The 23,542-nt window shown below is 45.3% G+C and overlaps 1 protein-coding gene across 2 annotated transcripts in view; it reads left to right on the top strand.

Annotated features, from left to right (window-relative positions):
* Positions 1-706: 706 nt before the first annotated feature.
* Positions 707-23,542, top strand: part of AP2M1 (adaptor related protein complex 2 subunit mu 1) — a 28,560-nt gene continuing 5,724 nt past the window's right edge. Inside the window, exons 1-6 of one of the 2 annotated variants that reach the window (XM_061348702.1) lie at positions 707-860; positions 11,323-11,435; positions 16,945-17,210; positions 18,649-18,731; positions 23,055-23,190; positions 23,288-23,429. In XM_061348702.1, coding sequence (XP_061204686.1) covers positions 11,362-11,435; positions 16,945-17,210; positions 18,649-18,731; positions 23,055-23,190; positions 23,288-23,429 — 701 coding nt within the window. In that variant the 5' untranslated portion in view covers positions 707-860; positions 11,323-11,361. Of the gene's footprint in view, positions 861-1,826; positions 1,873-11,322; positions 11,436-16,944; positions 17,211-18,648; positions 18,732-23,054; positions 23,191-23,287; positions 23,430-23,542 lie in introns of those variants that run through there. The other variant, XM_061348703.1, reaches the window with a different exon arrangement.

Genomic DNA, 23,542 nt, shown 5'->3' with positions numbered 1-23,542 from the left:
CAACTTTTGCATGCCGTAAGTTTATCTTTCCATGACCCTTAAAGCCCCTCCTTCCCATCATGCTGCCTGGAGCAGAGCTCTGGCTACTACCTACCCACCCACCCACCCATCCATCCCCCTCATCTCAGCACTTGAGAGCTCCCGCGTCCCCGTCCCCATCTCCCGATCCCAGCGGCTCCCTGGCCACTGCTCAGGCCCTTGCCCTCCCCTACCGGCTGAGTTTATAAAGACAAAAGCAATCTCCTTGTTTTTATTTATAAACACACGTTTACTGGACTCCTGCGTTGTGGTGCTGTTTTGTTTGCGAGCTCTCCCGTCTCCCCCTCCGCACTGCGGAAAGAACCAGGGACAAGCACGGCAGCGCCCGGTGCAGCCGCCCCGCAGGCGGTACAGATCGCGGGAGCCAGCAGCGCCGTGGGAGCGCAAGGCGGCTTCAGTCCTTTATTGAAAGGGGAACAGCAGTCCCTGCCCTAGGCCCCGCTGCGCCCTACGGGCCGTGCCCCCCAGGCCAGCGAGGATGGAGGTCCCACGCCCGGCACTTTGCTGCCGGCGCTCGCTCCCTGCTCACGGTCGTGCCGCGACCTCTCACCGCCCCGGACCACAGCTCCCAACATGCACCGCGCCGCAGGACTACAATTCCCGACAAGCTCCACGCAGCACCGGCCTTTCCCTTCCCCTCCGAGCCGCGCCCTCGGCCTCCCTGCCCCGCCCCGCCGCTGTAGCGCATGCGCGGGGGCGGTGGGACGCTGGTGGGGCATGCGCGGCAGAGGCTCTGCAGTGATAGGGGGGGCTCTGAGGGAAGGGGGGGTGGCGGCCGCCATCTTGGGCGCTGGGCAGTGAGCGGCGGCGGGCAGCGGCAGGTGAGTAGCTCCTAGCCGTCCTCTCGGTCCTTGGTGGGCTGTGCGCACTGCTTCTTTTCTCCCAGTGGCCTCCCGCGGCGGGGCTCGCTCTGCGCCCGGGCGGTGGCCAAGGTGCTGCGGCTGGCGGCTTCCTCGGCGTTCGCCGGCAATAGGGGTTCGCGGGCCTACCCCGCGGGGCGCGGCCCGGCGCTGACAGGCTCGGGGGATGCTCCTGGAGAGCGAGGATCCCAGCTGGCTGCTCCCGCGGATGGGTACGGTAGCGGCCATGCAGCCGCGCCGCGAGAGAAGCAAGGCTTCCTTGGGACGGCTTTTGCCGAGATACCCGTGGTGGGCAGCCGGGCGACCCCAGCCCCGCCGAGGCTGGCTCACCCACTCGTATGTTGCTTGGGGTTTAAGGGCTTATTGATTGTTTGTATTAGTCAGCTAGCTGTCTGGAATACCTGGGACGGCAGCCCTGCGGTGTTGAACTGGGTGCTAGTGGGGACGGAGTCAGGCTCTGTGTGACACAGAACGCCAAGGGAAGGCCTGCACTGATGTGCTAGGTCAGCCTGAGCAAAGGTCTTGTCATTGTGTCGGGCAGGATCTTCCCCGAAAATGATTTGCCTGTGCTACGGATATAAATGTGAATTAGCTAGGTCATGGCTTGCACCCTCTAGCTTCCTCCCTGGAAAACCTGCTGAGGCAGAATGTGGTGCTGCTGATGGTAAACTGTTTGTTCTGTGGCTTAAAACGGGCTCTTGTCCAATAGCTCTTCTAGATGCATTTCCACTTCCATTCTTCCCTGGGCTAGGTTTTTGGATTCAGTAAAGCTGCAGGAAACACAGCCTGTGTTTATCAATCCAGTGCAGTTGACTTACTTCCCCACCGGGAAATGACTTGCTTATGATCTAGCATTCTACCCATAAGCTGTGTGATTCCATGATCTGTTTTCTGCTTGCTTTAGTATGACAAAGCTGCTATCAAGCTTTAGCCCCAGGCTGCCAAAATCTGGGTCTGGAACTTTCCCAGATGGGTGAGTCTGAATGGCTTCTAGGGCTTGGAAGCCTAGGTATTACAGGTTTCTGACTGCGTACATGCTCATGTGGTGTCTTGTTGGGCAGCATTTGCTTGAATGCTGCCAGAGCTGTAGCTACTGTTTTTTGCTATTGTAAAAGCTGTACTTGTCCCTGTGAGTTTTGCTTGGAGGGGCAGTCTAATCTGAAGAGATACTGCCAAACTGTCTGCTTACATATTTTCCCTGCCAGAAGCGAGGCATCACTCTTCTGTAGGAAGTGGCATGCTATTGACATCTAGTGGCAAAGATACCTGGCCTTCTTTGGGCTGCAAAATGGCTTTGTTCCAGGGAGAACATTTGTGATATTTTTTGAAGGGGATTATGGCTAGCTGCTGCTTCCTTCTCCTGAGACAGCACAACTATGGCCTTTGAAGAGTTGAGTCCTGAGGCTGTGAAAGGTTATATCTTGAGTTCTTTGGAACACAGATGACTGGAACTCCAGTTTGATGGTATTTCTTTTAATGGAATGGGAACAATCACTAAACAAAATGGGCTTTGTAAAGAAACTTCCTGTGACCCTAGTTAAAATCTTCCTGTCTTATCCCTGCATCAAGAAGAGATAAACCCAAGACTGTTTGCAGCAAAGTGTCTTGTACTGATTTTTTTTAAGCTTATAGTACTGAAGGCTATTAGAGTATTTAAAGGCTCTTCTTAGGGTCACTTGGAAAATGCACAGAATTATAGCTTGGGGTAGGAGAATATAGTTGATCTGTATGGCAGAATCAGCTTCTCTCCTTTACATGACCTACAGAGTCAAAAGTTGTCAGCAAGCCCTATATATTATTTTGATCTCAGCAGGAGGTTGGCAGCTTAGATAGAAGCTTGTAGGTTGAGACACAGGATGTGAAATGTAATTATCTGCTCTACAGTAGCGGGAGAGAGAAACATTAGGGCACCTAGACCACTACTGGTCCACAGAATGTAAGCTCTTACTTAATGCTCAATCTCTGTTAGAAGATGAATGGAATGCAAGTTAGTGTTCGGGTTTCTAGCTCAAGAGTGAAAAGCAAGTTGAAGATGCTTCAAACTGACTTTAAAAGTGCTTTGGAAGAACTGGTAGAAATGAAAGAAGGCATTGGGGCTGTTCAGAGAAGGTTTGACTGAAGGTGGGAAGGTGTGTTAAGTGTTGTTCCTGCAATGTTTTACCAGAATAAGGGAGCTTTTCATGTTTTCCTGTGTCGGTATTTGTCTCTTGCTACTCTACAGACTGGCTGTGCGCAGTATGGCATTCAGAAGTAGACTGTAGGAGGAGAGCCTGGTAAGAGCTGAACATGCTTCTCTTCCTGCCCACTGGTTGTGGGGATTTATGGGATTTGGTTTAAAATAGGAACAGTTTCTTTGAAACTGATGGGTTTATCTCAGTAGTTCTTTAGCTCACGGTATGCCTCTTAATTAAATTATGCTGCCTGTCTTCCACAGGACGAAGTGATTGCAGCTACTCTTGTTGAAAAGCAAGTGCAGCCCATGGCCTCATGGAAGGTGGCTAATACGGCCCTCTAAGCAAAGCTTAGATGCTTGGATTAGCTGGTGGGGTGATGACATTGTTGTAAGCTGTAAGCCTTCTGGTTTGATAATGGCTAGCCTGAAAGGACTGGTTTTCTGAATAACTCCAGTTTGCCAGAGCAGCCTGACTAATCCCCCTCCTGTTTCAGTTTTTGTCGTTTGTCCAGGATCATACTGATTTCTGGAATGCAGAAACTGTTATAATTGGTAGCTTACCCTCAGCTCTGTGCGAGAGCTGCAGTACCACTTGCTTCTTCCTGGAGAGAGCTCTAGCAGCTAATGTACCCTGAACTGCTTAGTTAGCTAAGCTCATTAATGCACAGGAGTCTTACTGTTAAGTCAGAACTCAAACTTTCTTTTAATAGACTACTAAATGGGTTGGTTGCTTTACACTAGCTTATTAGCTGACTTGTGATTGCTGTTTCCTAGGTGTGCTGTGTAGAATGGAGAAATAAGCATTCCTGGTTTTAATCGAAGTGATACCTGTACTGTGGAAAGCTCCTGGCCCCCGCTCCTAATGGGAGTGACAAAGCCCAAGTAGCTGGGTCTTGGACTCGCTACTGATCGTCTTGTGCTTATTTGTATTCTGTACTTGATGACACAGGGAATTTGGTGATGCTAACAGCTTGTCTCACAGTGGGGCTGTAGCCAGAATGGCTTCACAGGTGAGCATTAATCTCCTCAGCTCTGCTGATTAAGCCTCAGTGGGTTGCTCTGTCAGTGGCTGAGTTGGAGGCATCTTTATCTTTCCCTGGACTCTCTTGGTTATGGTCTCAGCTAACCTGCTGCAAACTGGCTTCTGGGGCTTTATCTAACATGTTGTGGTTTGAGAGAGGGATACTCCCTAATGCACATCACCTGCACAGCATGAGCAAGGACATGATTTGAGTATGTTTGATTCTTTTAAGAGGATGCATGGTGCCATGTCCATCATTGTATGTCCAACTAATCCTGCTGCTTTTAAGTGGTGTAACTGCTGGAATGCATTCAAATCCACATCCCAGTATTTGCATTTCATCCATGTTCTTTTTTTGTAGCTGGATATTTTAATGTTGTTACTCTGTCACAGTTATATCTTAATGCTCTGACTTTCACTTGAGTGGGAAGGCATTTCAATCTAGCCTTAACTCTTAGTGGGTTTATAAGAATGTCTAAGTATGTGGTCTGTATGTGATGCTCTTCATGATTCTTTCTTTCTATTTATGGGTTGCAATAGAAGTTATGGTAATGCAAGTACTTGGCAGCAGAGTAGGAAGCCTTAGGTATTTTTATGAGCAGCATTCAGGTGTTAGAGCGTACCCCTATCCCAGTAGCTAGCTGCTTGAAGAATACCGAGTGTATTGGGGGAGAGGCCTGTTCCTAAATTAAGGTGATTAGTCACAACATGGTGTGAATTCAGCATACATGGGGGTCTTCTCTGTACCTTAACTGGAATAAATTCGCCCATACTATAACTAGAAAACAGGGCTGTAGGTAGCAGTGTGGGGTGGGTTGCCATATGTTCAAGCTAGTGAAACAGACAGAGGGGAGCTGGAAAGCTCTAGTAATGCAGTTGATGGACCATTAACTCAAAGGCTTCAGCTAGAGTCCCCTTGTTTTCAAGACACTTAGTGATCAACAGTTGAAGAAGCAATGGTCTTTGCTCTTAAACTATGTCTGGCAGTCAGCTGTTAGCCCGAGGAAACTCAAAACCAGTGGAGGGCAGGCTCCCCAGAAAAGTCTGACTGTGGAGAGGAGCAGAATGAGTCATTGAAAACTGAGCAATGCTGCGAGCTTTCTGAGTCACATTGCTTATGCACAGAAAGCAGATGAACCCATCTCCTGTGGTGGATTTCATATTCTGGGGCCTTCTGATTCCAGCAGACATGAGTCACTGAATGTCAGTCTCAAATTAATTTGAGCCCTGTTCTCTGCAGCTCTTAACCATTGCAAACACTAGGATCTTTCTTTTGCAAGATTAGAGGAAATATAAACATCTGAAAGCAAAACTATGTGTTGTTTAAAATGTGTGAAAGATCATAACAACTGTACCATTAAAAACCTCATTTTAGTTGTAATGTAACCTTGAAATACTTGGAATGAGTCTGAAAGTTGTACAGAAACACAAATGAGGATCAAAACAAAGCAGGCTTGTTTTCGCTACAATCACTTCAAGGAAAGCCATTGTCATCTTAAAGAGCCATTCTTCTTGCTAAGCTTTAAGCAACTTTCTGTTGCATGCTGCCCTTTGTATAGATTTCCTCTCATCTGTTCATATATCTCTGGGCTAGTCATTCCACCTCTTGAGTGTCCATCTGTGTGGACATGCTCCCATTGGCTGATGGAATTAACTCTGTAGTGGGGAGGGAGCGTTGTCACTTTCATCTTGTGGATCTTGTGGTCTGGGAGGCATGTAATGCAAGGCTAGAGCAGAAGACTGGGCTGTTGTCGGTGTTTCCTGAACTTCCACTATGGGCAAACTTGGTGAAGGCTGGCTGATAGAATACCACTCACTTGCTGCTGTTGTGCTGGCTGTGCTTGCAAAGCTTGGAACTCTCAGGATGCTGGACTGCAGACATTGAGCAGAGCAAGACAAATCTGCTTATAATTCAGTTCAGTATTTTGTGCACTTGAGGCCACTTTGGCCCCCAATGTCATTAGTGGGAATGCAGCAAGAGGTTTATACTGCATGTGTCCTTCAATTGCTGCAGACACCTGACAAGTCACTGGTGGAGTTGGTTTAGTCATCTAAAACCATTTCCTTGTCTCTACTGTCCTTAGCCTGTGTGACTTTGCTTAGTACCTGGAAGCACTTTTATCAGTTGTCTGATGCAAATTAAGTTAGGTATCTTGCACTTAAATATGAATTCAGGTTTAATCTGCAGAGTTGTAGAACTGTTTTCCCAGGCTTGAGGAGAATCATAACTGGTATAGAGGCAAGCTCCTACTACATGTGAAACAATGCTAGTGGGTATCTCTCAGGCATATTTAAGCTGGTACACTGCTATTCTAAAACAAACTGGCAGAATAGTCCTGATCCTGTGGCTAAATCTGAACTAAGTGAAACTACCACCTCAAGTGTTAGCCAAGGGTTTGCACAGCACGGAGAGGGGAGCAAGTTGCCCAATACAGGGTTGCATTACTGGTGTAGCACAGGTACTGTGCATCAACTGGCTGGTGGCAAGTCTCTCTCTGTGCTCCTGTGTTGTAGAGAATGGTACGCATTAAGAGCAACTCTGATCAGCAGGCATGGTATGGGGTGTATGTGTAGGTAAGAGGGTATTCACAGTAGTAAGGGCAAAATGGGTCAAAATCAACACTGAGGCGCAGTGATGGGACTATAACCTGGAACACTAAATTCAAGATACGTAAATGAACAGTGGTGCGTATAGCAGGTGGATGGATTAGGGAGCAAATTCTTGCTTTCCCTGTAATGTGGTTAATCACCTTGAAGACAGAATTCAGTGTGATCTTAGAGTTATGATAGGTGATGAAATGGTCAGCTTCTTGCTGAGTGGTAGTTTAAAAATGTAAGTCAAATACGGAGAATCACTAGGAAAGGATCAAAGCAGGTTATGTATGATTGTCATATTGTCTGTATCGTGGCTTCCTGGCATCTTGAATAACTTGTGCAGCTGTATCCTCACTTTCAGAAGGAAAATATTTAGAACTGTATCCTCACTGAGAAAGACCAAAGCATAAAGCAATTTCCCTGTGAAGAACAACTAATTTGGGAACATCCCATTCTGGGAAGGGGGTAGTGGAGGCATTGGAGAGGATCTACGGAATCCTCAGTGACCTGGAGATGTAGGGTGGGGGCTCATTCGTAATTGCTTCTTTCTGCATTGAACTGGAAGACATTAAACAAAGCTGGAGGAAGAAAGAAAAATCAGGCTTAAAACAAAGAAGATGTTTTATACAGTGGTTACAAAACTTTAGACTGTGGATTTTGTTTTCTTTTTTCCATAAGATGCTGCCGATGCATCAGTTTCAGAGGAAACTGGGCAAATAATGTATAGGAGATCTGCTGACAGTTTAAAATAAACAAGCCAGTAGAGGGGGATCTCCTGGAGAACGGTTTGTTGTTTGGGTTTTTTTTGACCTGTTCTTATTGTTGATCTGACTGTCCTTTCATTGCTGATGTTGAAGACAAGACACTGAGCTAACAGATCTACAGTATGAGCCCATGTGGCTCTTAAATGTGCAAATTAAGCTGGCTAGGTTAGGTGCTGTGTGGAAAGTTTGAAGCCTGAACTTAGCTCCCAGTGTGTTTGTATAAGGAAGCAGCCTAGCATTTTATTTACATTGACAAATAATTTTTTTAAAGACTAAAAGTGCTTGAATCATCATGTGTCCACTCTCCATCTAATATATTTTTATTAATGTACAAGATAAGCAAGCAGTTGACTCTGCTGCCTAGTAGTGTGATGCAGTTAAAAATGCTGATGTTTTCACCTGTAACTTAAGTGAAGTTGTTAGAGTACCTTCTAACCTAACCAATGAGAACGTGTAGCCTCATTATCTCAATCAGATTTAAAGTTTGTATGTCTTCCCCAGAGAAGGTTTTCAATGTTTAATGCTAAGCTTGATCAGCAGTCTTCTACATGTTTTGTAGTAATGTAGCAAATAGTCAAATCGACACTTCTTTCAACAAGCAATTAGCTTGTCATGCCAGCAAGTCTTTGTCTTGTATATGCTGTGTGCCTGATCCTGTTGCTCATCAAAGCAGACATTTCCTTTATGCAAAAAATAGTGAAACAAATAACTTCAGCAGTATTAAAACCCAAGAGGGATAATATCTTTTTGTTGTTTTTCTTTTTTTTTTTTTTTTAAGACTAGTATATGCTTTCTAGGAATCTTCTGGAGCAGGTTTATTGTGTTTATGATCCAGCTGTGACAAGTTACATAAGCTTCCATGGAACTATTCAATACAATATAAGTCTTAATTTGGTTACAATAGGCCCTATCTGAATGTGGAAGCCAGCAGTGTAGCAGTCTGAAAAGGTACCTCTTTATGTGGAATGAAAAAATACTAATTAAGGAAGTATTTCCTAGAGCGGGCAAAACAAAAGTTGCTTTTGTTATCATAACGGTTCTAATTCTTTTTATTGTTTGGCCTGTGTGAATGACCTGACAAATGTTTGCTGAATTACAGCTTCTGCGTCTGCCAGACTTGTTGGGCAACTACATTTGAACAGATATTCCCTGTGTTTGGGGTTTTAGCTCTCCATGTTAACCTTCCTAGTTGTCTCCTGCATGCCTGTTACCGCTGTGTATATTTCATGTCCATAGTCATGAGTGTGTGGTACAGCCACTTCCTTAGATTTGAGAACCTGGCTTGTTCTGTTGACGAGCTAGATTGTCTTCATCGTCTGGCATGGGGATGCTGGCTTTGCTGCCAGCTACACTGTGTAACCTCAGTCCCTCTACATGCGGCAGTGGGCAGCTACAGGAAGCTTTTCCCACTCTGTAACTACATGGGAATCTCAAATTGTGTGATGCCTTTGTCTTAATAGGTTTGGCTACAGTCTTATCCTGGAAGGAAATTAAATGCTTGTATCCTGAAGTTATAAAGTGTCACTAATGGGAATGGAGGAAAAACACATTTGAAAGCCTCTTCTGTGCTAGATAGAGTCTCAGACATCAAAAAATATTAATGACAGTGCCACATGAAGCCACTGACAGTGGCAGGAGGCAGCCAGTTAATAGCCAGAGACACTTGGTCAACAGAGTGTGGGAGGAAAAGCCAGGAAGCTCACTGCTGAGCTCTGGGAAAACTGCCTGTTTCTCTGTTTCTCACTATTTGGACTTAACAACTGACTTTTTGATATATTCCCCCCTCCCCCTTTTATGAGCAGAAGCAGCCATCTGGTAGCTGAGGACCTGTAGCAGAGAAGTATGTGTAATGTTAGTTTGAGGACTCACTAGGTGTAGCTAAAATTGTTGGTGTAAGGCTTATTAAAAGTTATCAAAAAAGAAATTTAAAGTAGAGGCTGCACTGTAAATCTTGTTTTAGCACAGAACTCATGTCTGTAGTCAAATGGGCAGCTAATTTAGTTTCTTGACCACAATGCCTAGAGAGTATATTACTCTTAATGTGCCAGGCTTCCACCCTGGAAGTTCTTTTGTCCCTTGGTGTGTATTGCTTTTGCTGGTTTGTTTGTTTGTTTGGGGGTTTTTTTTGTTTGTTTTGTGTTGTTTTTTTTCCCACCTCCTTCCACCACCACTTACCCCCCCCAGACCTTTGAGATGGTCTGGGGCTGGGTCACTTTGACTTAATTTTGCAGTGTTCTGAGCAAACATGTATCAGGTGACTGTCAGCATCTGTCTGTGGGCTGGCCTCTCCCTATCCTTTCCACCCACCCCGGACAAGTGGGTGTAGGCTAACCCACCCTAACAGCAGTAAAGAGGTGGTTGGTTATCTAATGCTCTGCAGTGCCAAAGCTGATAAATACCTATGTGATCACTCCAAGACCTAGTCAGGAGGCTTGCCCTGTCATATCTGTAGTGCTGTTCTCTGGACTAAGCCAACAAAGTGGTTGCTGGAGTGGGTATTACAACTTGGACCTAAGTGAATAGGATTGCATATGACTACAGGAATAGGATCTGAAGTAGCTGTGTATTAAAATAATCTTCTGCATCAATAATTCCTACCAGCTTTATAGCTGTCTTCAAAACAATCTTCTTTTGAAGAAAAAGAAGATTAGCAGTCTAAGAAGGTAACCTGTGAGGCATTAGCCCCCAGTTGAAGTGGGTCATGGTTGAGATCTTCCTCTCCAATGGCTCCTTGTGGCCAAACTACTCTCAATTTGGACTCTGAAGTGTTTCTCAGTTCTGATGCTAGGAATCAGCAAAGCCTGCAATGTTGCTCTCTAAAAACTATGTAAAAGCAATAATAAATCAAGGTGTATTTGCTGCAAAGGACGCCCTGCCCTACAGTGGTAGGTTTAGTGACACGTCAAACACTTGTGTGAACTCTCTACAAGAAGATTTACTATGAATTGCATCTGATCTGTGTCTCAGTCACTGGGGAGATAGATGCTCTGTAACAGAAATAGAGGGTCTTTGATTTGCTTGTCATTCCAGGCTTTTTTTTTTTTCTTGCATTCAGGGAATAGACCAGGTACTACTAATACTTGAGCCTTGATCCATCCGTGCTGAGGAGTGGAATGAGATGTGAGCCTGCATATATTTTGGTGCTAATTTTAAGCTTCAGTCCTGGCTACAAATTGCTGTCACATTCAGAGCTTCATGTGTTACAGGGTGTACAGTAGAAGTAGGTCCTCGCCTAGACCTCAGCTCTTGGGTTGCTTCAAACATGCTCAGGAAGTCACTCAAGTGGTCTCTGTCAGGATTCCTGTGGTGGCTCCTTAGGTCTTGAACAAGGCAGTTGGTTCCCAGTAGGTTCCTTCATTGAGTCCTTTGGTGTGCCCCTGAGAAGCAGTTCGGCAGCAAACATGAGAGCTGATCAGAGACTGGCTTGCAGTTAGATTTGTTGTCATATTTACAGTCTGTACTGGGACTGGGAACATACACTTTTCCGTATCAAACCCCAGCAGATCAAAAAGTATAATCTGTAACTACAGCTATAAGGCTACTTTTCTCCCCTCCAAAGTAAAACACAGTTTCTAATAGTCCTTTATAAGGAGCCATGTACTCTTCTCTGCAGGATGTAAGCACAAGGCAGGCAGGCATATCCAGCATCTGAGCTGCTCCTGGGTCTCTGGCTGCCCTTCTGGGCCTTACCTATAGGGTGTGTGCTATGAGGTCAGTACCACAGGTACTGTAAGAATCATCTTCTGGTTGAGCATGTGCGTGACAAAAGGTGTCTGTGCCCTGCCTGGTACCCAGCAGGTGCCAAAGTCTGTGCCTACTGCACTGCTTGTTTACCATGCAGCTTCTGATATATGCTGTCTCTTGCTTCAGGTCTTAAGCAACATGGGAAGAGAAGACTAAAGTTCCATCATGATCGGCGGCTTATTCATCTATAATCACAAAGGAGAGGTTTTAATCTCTCGAGTCTACCGGGATGACATTGGGTAAGTGCTTCTGTTGCATCCCTGGTCTTTGCATTTCTGTCTCATTTTGGTGTGGACAGCAACCCGGAGCTGCTTTATTATGCATCAGCTGTGCATGCATGTAAGACTGCAACTCAACTTGCTGCTCTAGGCTTAGTGCAGAGGCAAAAACCAGTTTAAGCTCTGGTTACCTACAGATGGTAGTAAAGGATGGCCTGCAGGCAAACATGGGTCTTTCTTTTAGACGGTAGAGATCTGGCTGTTACTCCAAATGCTTCAGCAACATGGACTGCCACCATGGGAGTCTGCCAGCCCCACTGTAGTTGTTAAGGCTTTATGGGAGCAGTAATGTGGGATCTGTTTGCCACGCACTGTAACCAGGGCTCTGAATTAGTTTCAGACACTGATGTCTAGCATCAAGTACAGGCATGCAGAAGACTGTCTATGGCCTGGGGAAGTTGTCTGCAAGCAGTTATATTGTAACCATGGCTGTACACTTAAAGCTGGCATTCTGTCCCCCAGCTTTGTATGGCAGCCTTGTATGTGAAAAGCTTACATTCCTGGGTAGTTAAAGTTATGAGAAGCACTGAAAGCCTTTAGTAGGTTGTAGGGGTGTCATTGCACTTCCCAGAAGAGTTACAATGCTTACTTAGAGTGGATCTGTGCAGTCCTTAGGCTGTTAATTCCCAGAAAGCACCTGACTAAAAATTTGGTGTCTTAAGGGAGTGGATAGTGCTATAAGGAACCCAGTATTAAGTGATTCTGCTTCTTGGACTAAAGCCATGAAGTGGACTTCTTGCAGAATGCTGCTCTTCCTAGTGGGTTTTCACTAGTGTTAGACTTTAGGTGAAAGTTAGTAATTAGTTAATGGAGTTAAAACATAGGTAATGGAAGCAAGGCCTGTGGTAGGTGATAATTAAAAGGTCTGTGAGAGAGATCCTTCTGGACAGTTTAGTTAAAAATAGTTTGTATCAGGTCTCCAGAATGAATAGTAGCATGATGTGCTGTGAAATAGCTTGTTGCCATGAATGATAACAAACTGTCAAGCTGGTCTGCCTTCAGACTGCTCTAGTCTGAAGAGTGTGTCCCTTCTTGTTATTAATTGTCTAGTGGAGATGAGAAGTTGAGGTAGAACTAGTAGCTACTCAGGGCTTGCACTGATCCTTGATGGAATAGCAGCCAACACAATACTTGTAGTAAGGCTTCACCTAATAAGCTTTAAATCTCTGTGCTTGTTCTAATTCCGCTAAGGTAAAGTAGCTGCTCTAAGGTTGCCTAAATTATTCCAGGACTTCCACACAGATCTTCCACACCATTGTATTTCTGAAGCAGAAAACTACTGGCTACAAAGTTTTGCCTCTCCTCTGATATACTAATTCATTTCAATCTTGGTTACTTGTTAGCTGAAGATCTTCAAAGCGATTCGTGTGCTAGATCTGAGTTCGTAAAGTTCCCCTAATGAACAGTTATCACAGTGGTCGAGCCAAGCCAGTCTGGATTATAGATAATTTTTGAATTTTGAGGTTATGTTGGGGGAGGACAGGGATGGGATTAGGGATACTGTTACTGCCATTACTGGCAAAAATTTGGGGTGCTTTTTGTTGGCTTAGTTGGGTGATTTTTTTGGTTGGGGGTTTGTTTGCTTTGTGTTTTTGGGGGGTGTGTGTGTTTTTTAGTGGCTTGCAAATTTAAAGCACTTAAAGATAGGATTGGGCTCAAACTGATGTTTTTTCAAGAAGGCCTTTTAATTTAAAGGGCATGCTGGCTGTGGAGATGTAAACTGGAGAGTGAGGTAGCTATTTCTGATGTAATTATTTTTAATGCACTGATTTTTCTATTGCTTTTTATCTTGGCTCACTGCTCTTGCAAAGTGAGTGACTTGTGTTCCATACCTGATAAAGTACTTCCTGCTGGCTGGAAAAATGAAACTAGAAAAAAGGATTTCCTGCCTGTTCCTAGCTTTTTCATTTGGCAGAAGGTGCCAGAAAGAGTCAAGTGTTTTTTCTAGGACTTCAGAAGTCAGTGCTCCCTTGAGTGAAATCCTCCATTCAGTTCCTGTGAAAGTGTCAGTCGTGTGACTTAATAGCCAGCACCAGCGCCACGTAACTAAGCTTCTTCCCCAGTGTTGGATTCCTTCTGAAATAGGCCTTCACACCTTGTTTGGAATCTTTTTAGACATGTAACCTCGTAAAACAAGTTGCCTTAAAATGGCGATATCTCATCTTATGGTGTAATCTACACCGCAAGTAAGTGAGGATCTTGTCATTTCCTAGTGTGAACATTAGCATCAATACTGGGTCTACTTAATAAAAGCTTTTAGTATCCTGACCTTCAGAAGGAAGTAGAGAAAGGAACAGCTATGATACTGTAGCTTATAGTCTGTAGGAGTTCTGTTTCCAACCAAGCAACCAGGTAATAGACTTAGGAATCAAGAGCTGTATAGTATTCTATATGTGACAGATCTGAAGTGCTAAGGCCTGAGCCCATCCATCATACTGCGTGGTAGGTTGAACTAGAAATGAGCATAGCTGCCTGTCTTTGAGTAATTGACCCTTAAGACTCCTTCCTTGGCCTTGGCATTTTTTTGGCATCCTGAAACCTCAACTGATGTGCTGGGAAAGATTAACTGTGGTTATGAGAACCCCTTGCCTTGCATAGTGTAAGGATATAAATAAACACATACTACCTCAAATGTTAATGAACGAAGTGATAATCAGTGAAGAAGCCCTTCCATTGACCTTGTTAAACACAGGGGTACCACAAAACTTGACCTTTCTTTGCTTGCAACTTAGAATGGCTTCAGTGCATGTAGTGCATCTGTCCATACAGCAGCTAGCTGCATGTAAAGCAGCCTCTTTAAAAAAAAGCGCAAATCACTATGCGTTTAATTCAGGATACTGTGCAGGGCTCTACTGAGATTGACAAGTGGCTTGTTCTTCAGTGACTTGATCATTGGGAGAACCTACGTGCATTTAAGAACATAGCTATCTAACAAAAATAAGCTATTTGAAATCGAGCAGCTTACCTGACAAACTGCATGCATTTTAAGTGTAATAGGCGTTTGGTTTCTGAGCTTCTACTACATCACTTCGGCTTCGTGGCTCTTGATCCTTACGGAAAAAGTGCAAGGTGGATAGAGCAGTGTCTGAATCTGCAGGATGTGCCCTATCTATCCAGATGTGCTCCAGCTCTATCAAGCTTGCTGTATTTCTTGTTGGCTGCACCAAGCCAGAAAGCATCAACCCAAACAGCTTTGAATGAGAAGTATGGTCATAGAAATGCCCACTCAGACTTGCAGCCCTGTTCTGAGGAAGACTGGGAAGAAGACACCTGATACTCCATGATCCCCAGGTGATGCCTCAGACTGAGGCTTTGGGGCTTTTCCCCTCCGAGGCCTGCTACATGTGTTAGCAGAGCAGACTGGGCATCACTGATGTGATAAGGATGCAGCTCATCTGGATTAAACTCCCACATAGGCCTAAAATTCAGCCAAACACAAGTCTGTCCACGCTGGCAACCTGACCATGGCATGTCAGCGTTGTGCCTTGTGAGGGCTTCATTGCTGCCACAGCTTATTACTGTCCATCCAATACCACCTTGGCCTTTTGTGCCCAGGAGCAGGGGGAGGGGGTGCTGTTTGGTCTCTTCTTATTTCTTTAGATTCATTGTGCCTTGTGTGTGTGTTTCTAACCCTTTCTCTTGTTGCTGTCACTCCTCCTTTCTCCGCTGGCGCCATTTCTGTCCATCCCATCTCATTGGCTGCTGTAGCAATAGGTAAGAGACACGTGGTTAGGCCATGACTGGCACTTCATAGTGGGCAACCGGTGTGCTGGAAAAGCTTCATCAGCCTGAGGCTTCTGCTCTAGTGTGCACCAGTGTGATTACTGGTTCCGATACTAGTTCTAGTGGGCTAGAACTTGAGGCTGGGAGGGCTAATGCTCCAGAACAAGCTGAACTTTCCTTGCAAAGCTTTCTGGAGGGGAGGAATGGGGCTTTTAGATACTGTTATTTTATAATAGATTAAAATACAGTCCTTTTTACCTTTGTTTTTCCATAACAAATATTAATGTAACTCAAACTTGCAAACCTTCTAGAGCAGTAAAACTTATTTGAAGGTCAGATTTTTGCATATGGGGGAGCATGTTTACTGGTGAAGCTTGTACATACATATCCAGACCTTCAACAAGCAAACACCTGCTGTGGTAGCATATGTTCCTTGAATATTCTTTATTTTCAGACTTGGAACTTTCTGCTGGATTGTTGACAACTCTCAATGCTTACAAGCATTTGTATGCCTGTATCCTTGCTTGCAAGGGTGATATTACTCTCTGCTCTCAAACATGGCTCTGCATCGTAAGTACTGTGGCCTTGATGCTGCAGTCAGGAGCGCCCCATTCTATTCAGTGTGTGAGAGTATGGGCAGTAAAGCACAACTGAATGAGTCTTGGCTCAGTGTGTAGACTATAGCTAAGTCTTTGTCTTGTCATGTAAAGCACTTAGGCTTCCTTCCTGTGTTCTTAGGAATCGCAGACTTTAATCTGGGGAGTTTATCCTGGCCTGGATAAGGGTCCTTATCCCACAGGATAAGGAAACTCTCATGTGAAAGAGCTGGCATCCAGAATATCCCTTGGACATCCCAATTTACCCAGGAGGGATTTGTTCCCTGTCACTAATGTATAGACAGTGTGGACTGAAGACGACAGCAGCTGGGAAGCTTGCAGAGCACCTTTTCAGCACTGTGCAGAACCTCCTTACTGTAAATGGTACTGCACCATCCAGTGCATGTAATGCAGTGCTACTAGAACATTGCACTGTGGGGACCCTAAGTCTGTCTGCAGGAGACCTTTTCTGAAGCCTAGTAGGCTTGAGAGGCTGTGTAACTGGAAAGTCAGTGTTCCTCATCCTGCTTGCTGCTTTGAACCCGCCCTCCATGGTGTGTGGGGGTATGGAGCTGAGGTGCATCTGAGAGCTAAGGCTTCCTTTTGTGGTGTACCCGGGCACTGACAGTGTGTCAAGTTTTGCTGTTTTTTTCCTTAGAGGAACTGCCATTGATATTATCTTGGGAAACTATAGCTTGCCTTGGGGAAAGAGTAAGAAGGCCTGAGCATGAAGAATAGACAGTAACTAGGTGTTTAGTCAAAACTGGTCTGCTCTTGGAGCCATAAGCTGCTACTCTGCTTCCAGCTATGGCAATCAATCAAGAGTTGTAGCAGAATTAATTGAAGGGATGGTTCCTTTGCTGTCTGACTCCAGATGAAGGTTAGCTTCTCCTTCTGTCTACAGTTACGCTGTGGTCCAAAACTCCTTGGAGACAAGTAGCGCTCTGTGTCTCCTCTAGTTCATGCAGAATTTAATGTCCACGTCTGCTCAGAGCCTTCAGTTGTCCCTCTTGGAGACATCCCCAGGCACCCTTCCTAAGCAAGCTGGGTGTATGTAGTTCAGTGTCTGACTGTAAGTGCATAAGCAGAACTCTGCAGCAGCTTGTTGTCACATCCCCGGTGTTAACTCTTCTTTGGTGCTGATCTTTTAGGCGGAATGCTGTCGACGCCTTCCGCGTCAATGTCATCCACGCACGGCAGCAGGTGCGCTCGCCTGTCACCAACATCGCCCGCACCAGTTTCTTCCATGTCAAGCGTTCCAACATCTGGCTGGCTGCTGTCACCAAGCAGAATGTCAATGCTGCCATGGTATTCGAGTTTCTCTACAAGATGTGTGACGTGATGACTGCCTACTTTGGGAAGATCAGTGAGGAGAACATAAAGAACAACTTCGTGCTGATCTATGAGCTACTGGATGGTGAGATATGCTCTTTATCTGCTATGTGATATTGCGCTTGGTCATTCTAAAAGCCTTAGCTTATAGTTTGATGTCATAGTAGTCCTTGAACTATTTTTAACGTGTGGTGAGTTCAGAATTACTTGCTCTGCTTTCTAATGCCACCTGTGCTGTACATGTGGATAACATCCCAAGCCTATAGCCTTGTGTTGGTTGTCGCTTGCTTTGCTAAAGGGTTGGGAGCTGTGCACTTGTATAAATGAGGCAGCTGGTACTGGACCCCAGTTTCTGAGTACATCGTGTGTAGTTGTAGGGCTGTTGTTATACCGAGGTATGTAAAAAGGGTTATCATTAGCACCTCTAAGGCCAGGCATCCCAGCTAGCGTCCTGGTGGCTCTAGCACTGTATGGCAGCAGTCACCCAGGCTGCAGTTGGTTGCCACTCTTAGGTTGCCTCTTGGGGGCAGTTCTGAGACAGAAGGAGATCGATAAAACCCAACTTGATTTGCCCAAGCCCTACCTCTCCCAGTGATACAGATCAAAATTTTGCCAAAGAAGAGTAAGTGTCCCTTCAGTTGCCTGTGGTATCAGCCTGCCTGTGGAGATTGCCCTTGAGCTGTCCCTGTTCTGCGTAGCATGCGTATTTTGTTTTAGCTATGCTTCAATTTATTTTCCAGACAAGGCATCATGTGCATGTATCCTAGGATTCTTAGCCAAGGGTCACAGTGACTGATGTTTAATCTGTTCCTTCTGGGCAGATCAAGAGGCTGATGTTTCTCTGCTTTGGTCAGTTACAGCTGTCTCCTAGTAGGCGCAGTGAAATCAAACCCTGCCAGTGTGGTGTTACACAGTATTAATGTGTAACATGAAGGGCTCTTTTCTCCCCTGTGGGTTGTCTCTCTTGTGGGTTGCTCCCTTTCTCTTTGAGGGGACTGGGTACTAAGTGCACCATCTGTAAGAAACATCTGTTCTTTCCCACAGTGATTCTCTTGCAGTGCCACTACTCTATTATTTTATATTTTTTTTTAGGGTTTGATTCTTACTGCATCTTTGTAAGAAAATACAAATCTAATGAACATGCAGTGAAGATAGATTGTTCTGCTGTCGGATAAACCCTCGCTATTGTCCCTTGGGGTTTTTTGGACAAACCAGGTGTGCTCTGTGCACATAGCTAGACTAGTTGCTGCTTAGTTCTGAAGAGCAGTTATATTCAAAGCCCAGCAAATTTGTCAGTTGGACAGCTTTTCATTCCCCCTCCTCTTCAAAATACTGCACTGGGCAGACAATTTAGCAAGGCTGTTCCTTTTCTTCTGGTAAGAAGTGCTCCATCAATTTATCCAGAGATTTAGTGTGTACGCAATATCTGTGCACTGTTGGCTCTGTCCTCATAGAAATGGTTAGCATAGCTGGCACTTTTATACCTTGCAGCTCTGGACTAACTTTCTTTTACTTTTCTTTAGAAATCCTGGACTTTGGCTATCCTCAGAACTCTGAAACAGGGGCTCTGAAGACCTTCATCACTCAACAAGGCATCAAGAGTCAGGTAACCAGAGGAATTTGGGGTACAGCACTTCTCTGCTGCTAAATTATCTGTAAGCCTGTTCAAGAAAATACAGTCTTAATTACCAGCTAACCATTTGAACTATGCTGGGTGGAGGTGCCTGAGTAGATTAAGAACACCCCAGCAGGGATGTAACTCGGTAGCGTCTTGTTCTAGGTGTCTCTATGCTTGTGTGACCTCATGTTCCCTGGCATATGGTGCAATGTGTGAGGAAGGGCCCTGAGCTAGAATAATGACAGTCCCTTGCATGTAGATGATGGCTGACTTCAGGCCCTGTTCTGTGTCAGCTTCTGACAGAGGGTAAACAAATCTACCTGCTGAACCAGAAACAGCTCTTCTGTGTGTGGGTCTCACCAAGCCGGTCTGTTCTTCACCAGCCTTCAGTGTTTTTAGCTGTCAGGCCTTGTAATGAAGTATCATTCAGACTTGTAAATCTTCCTGTCCGTCAGGAAGCTGCTGTTATTCTGTCTCTGCCTGTAACAACGTTGCAGATCAGCATCAGTACAGTCTGAGCTTTCTCATGTTTAGGGATTGCAATCTCTGCTGTGCATTTGGCAGAGTATTAACTCTTGCAACAAATATTACATGGAAGTGCACCTGGGGAAAAGAGACTTAAATTGGACTGTTCTTGGGAATGTGTGTTAAACTAGCTCTAATCCCGCTTTGGGCAACAGCCCTCAGAACTAGGCTTCCTATCTTAAACAGCTCATTCTCAACCTCAGAAACCAAAAGACTGTTATAGTCACTGTTTCTCATTTCCCCAAGGAATGTTACTCACCTTGTCCATTTAATACAGCTGTGGAACTCATAATGAGGACTTAGCCTAAAACTTGGTCCTCTCCCCAGTGTAGCAGGTGAGTCAAGAAAAAAGCTGGGAGTCAGTTTGTACTGGAGCTGTATAGCAGAGACCTGGGTGAAGCTTCAGCTTCAGGGTACAAACAGAAGCAAAGTGCCAAGTGAGAGCCTGCCTACCTGATGACTGGGTTTAGGATAAGCAGAGGTCAGAGTCTCTGGAGGTTCTGTTTCAACTCTCTTCATCAGCACTGACTTCTGAAGAGCTTCTTTGTAAATTTTTAACCTACTAATAACAAGGCTAGCTGCATCTCGAGAAGGAGGCAAGAGAGAAGCTGCCCCTAAACAGTGTATTTCCTGCCAGAACAGCAGTGTTTTGCAAGAGGGCGCACGTATCAGTGGCCGGATGTGAGTGCATCCGGTCTTGGTGCTCCATCCCAAGCCCTAGTGTAAATCACTCTTGCCTTCTGCAGTGTGACATTTTGGGCAGTCAGCACTCGAGCTAGCTGAGTCAGCTCCTGTTCCTAGAAAAGCTTTAAACTAACCACCACCCTCATTTCCTTCCCTAGCTCTTTTTTTTGCTTTTGTCTGTTTTAACAAACTCTTACGCTGTTTCGTGCAAACCACTGTCACAGCATCTTGCTTTATGCAACAGTAGGTTTAGTCCTTTCCTTACAAAGAGGAGTTTGGACTTCAGCTTGATATACAGAGCAGAATGACTGCTTACTTGTTGGAATTTTGGGCAGCCCAGTTGAAAAAGCAGAAGTAATCCTTTCCAGGCACAGTATGGCAAACAGCAACAACTGAAACTGTACTTGCAATCTTCTGTTCTCTGTTCTGGTACATATAGCCTCCAGCTCCTCTTTCACTTACAGCCAACTTCTGGCAGGTACCTTGAACGAGAATCTGGGACTAGGTGGCCTGTCTTCCATGTTCCCTCATGCCTGCTTAGCTCCTGATGATGCTTTCTTGGGCTTGTGTCCTTATGAGTTTAAGGAGCAAAATCCACAGTTGTGGCAGAATTTCCAAATACAACTTTTTAACTTTGCTCTTAATGAAAGATTTTAGGCATACTGAGCTGCTGTTCTCTGAATGCCCTCCCTATATGGCTGCAGTGGCCTTTTCAGGCCTGGTGATTGCAGAATAAAAGATCTGCCCTTTTTTTAGAGTGTCTGATATTGCTGCATTGCTTGCCAAGGGAAGTGCCCCAAGAGGTTCCTCACTGCTCCAATAGCAGGACTGTAGGCCATACCAATGTCGTGTATCAGAACCAATGTTCCTCCAGTAGAGGCTAAACCTGCTTTTACAGTTCAAGGTGTGCTCTGTGTACTCATCACTCTTTGAATCCAGTCTGCATCTGTCTGGATGTCATGAACTAGATGAATGCTGTAACTTTCTTCCCCTCTTAAATGCTTTCTAGGAGTACGGGTTGGTCAACTCTTTAGTTACAGCATTTCCCTTAGGTATACTTTAATGCTAAAATGCTATTGTTACTTTCTGAAAGTGAGGAGCAGGCTGCCACCAGCTTCAGGAGCCTGGAAACCTGCTGGTAGCTGTCTGCCTTATCAACATGCTGGCAACTATGTACAAGTACAACTGGGTATTTCTTGTCCTAAGTTAAAGCTGGCTTATTTGTCCAGTTTAGGGAAGCTCCCAGTTCTGAGGAATTTCAGACCCAGGTGCCTTTAGTCCTTCACTCCCTTGGGGAGCATTCATGCAGCTGTGTGCTCTTAGCTTCAGTACTCTCCAGGCATCTGCTTCCAGATCTATCAAGTCACTTTCTGTAGCAGCCAGCAGAGGTTCATGGCACTGATGCTGTTGCAGGAGATGGGAAAGTCAGCACATGAGCAGTGTCCTTTTGGAAACCAGAGACCTGGGTGTTATATCTGTGTGTCTTTTGTTCCCCTTGAGCCTGAACAAGGCAGATAATGAGGCTTCTTTTTTTTTTTGTGGGACAGACAAGGGAGGTGCTTTGTGCTCCATTGAACACTCACCTAGGCAGTTCCCAAGGGAGTATAAAGCTCTGTCTCTTAGGTGTTACAATAAAGGCTCTGCTCGCTCAAGGATTTATCACATCTCTGGCAAGAGCATGTGTGAAACCAAGCCACTTGATTTAAAGCTGAGATCATGTACTGCCACCCTGTGGACCCAGTGCAAAGCTGCTGCAGCAGGACTCACTTTGCACAGTCTGTGTTGTGCAGTCGTGGTGGAAGAGGTAGAGTTAACTAGGATATAACTTCATACAGGACCCAGGCTTAAGATGCTGGCAGTCCTGGATACCCGGTGCTTCCCATAGTCTGTGCATCTCTGCCATAGTAAATAGTCAAGGCTTGCTTTAGGAATGGCAACATCAGGAGTTCGATCTCTGTGGGCACATTACTGGGAGTGGTATTGGCCTGTCTATCACTCCCTCTGCTCTGTCTTATATTTGGGTGGTGCATAATGGGTCAGGTAACTTGGATACAAGTTACTCCCGGGGAGATTGCAGTTGGACACTAGAGGGAAAGTTTTCAGAATAGGAACTCTCAGCCATTAGAATAATCTCCCCAGGGAAGTGATAAATTCCCCAACGCTGGACACTAAAGATTTGGCTGGACAGGGTGCTGGGCCATCTAGTCTAGGTCATGCTTTGCCAGGAAGGGTTAGATGTGATGATCTTTGAGGTCCTTCTAACCTGGGATTCTGTGATGGAAGTCTGAAAAGCCATTTCGTTATTAGTAGTTCTGGCTTTCCTGAGGGGAGCTGAAGGGCAAAGCCCCTCATCTTGTTTGTGGTAATTAGCTACTTAATTAGTGATAAACTGGCCTGCTTTGTTCTTGTCCTGAGGTAGCCTTAAGCCTAACCTGCCTCTTTCTCTCCTTCCTCCCTTTCCTTGCTACTGACCTGCTTGCCTGTTAACCCTGTGTGCACCACACTTGCTGCTATACATCTTCTTGACTTTCTGCGTGTGACTGGACCCCGCCTGTAGCATCAGGTAGGAAACCTCCCTGTGCCTCTCAAGACAACCCTTAGTACTTTTAGGAGGCTTAGAGCCTGGATGCTGTTAGATTCATGCTAGGTTAGTGTTGGTACATAACTGACTGCAGTCATTAAGAAGCAGTCCTTGGAGACTAGCTGTCTTGTGGCCCTATGGTTTCATGTTGGATAAGGGTGCAAACTGGTCTGTCAGCTGCTTCTCTGCTTAACATGGATTGATGCAACAGTCTGAGGCATGATTTGGGTGTTACTGGTGCAGTCCATGCCTCCCTGCACCTAAATGTAGCTTAATGGACTAGCTAACAAAAGGGAAGAACCTTTCTTGCTGTCATTATGACCAGTTTTTAGTTAGGCATAGAATTTGCTGTATTGAGGAGAGAATGATCAAACTGGGGGGATGTGACAGCACCCATATCTACCTGTCAAAAGCAGCTGTGTGTAATAAATGACAAGTGGTTGTTCTTAGATTTAGTGCAAGGTTTCTTCACCTTTGAATTTATCTAGCGGTTTAAGATGTCATTATTTTTTTCCCTTCAGACTAAGGAAGAGCAGTCCCAGATCACCAGCCAGGTGACTGGGCAGATTGGATGGAGACGTGAAGGGATCAAATATCGTCGCAATGAACTCTTTCTTGATGTGCTGGAGAGTGTGAATCTTTTGATGTCCCCCCAGGGTAAGTAGGAGGTGTTGGGCTGGCATCCTTTTCCCCTTCAGGCTTTGTAAGTGAGCACTTGTGTAAGTGTTCTGAACTGTACTTTTCTCTGCACCAGGTCAGGTTTTGAGTGCTCATGTCTCTGGCAGAGTGGTGATGAAGAGTTATCTGAGTGGAATGCCAGAGTGCAAGTTTGGCATGAATGACAAGATTGTAATTGAAAAACAGGGCAAAGGGACTGCAGATGAAACAGGGAAAAGGTAAGAGACATTGGGCTAAAAGCCACTGCCACTAGGGACTCTCGGGGAAGGGCAGCAGTGAATATCTTACCTGGTCTCGTAGACAAAGCTGGTATCTTCTTCTTTCAGATGTT

The sequence above is a fragment of the Neopsephotus bourkii genome, unplaced genomic scaffold (genome assembly GCF_033783945.1).
Source record: "Neopsephotus bourkii isolate Nb327-2 ecotype Australia unplaced genomic scaffold, CSIRO-AGI_Nbou_v1 NB_369, whole genome shotgun sequence".
Taxonomy (NCBI): domain Eukaryota; kingdom Metazoa; phylum Chordata; class Aves; order Psittaciformes; family Psittacidae; genus Neopsephotus; species Neopsephotus bourkii.
The sequence above is the reverse complement of the archived record's forward strand: the minus strand, read 5'-3'. Positions and strand labels throughout refer to the sequence as shown.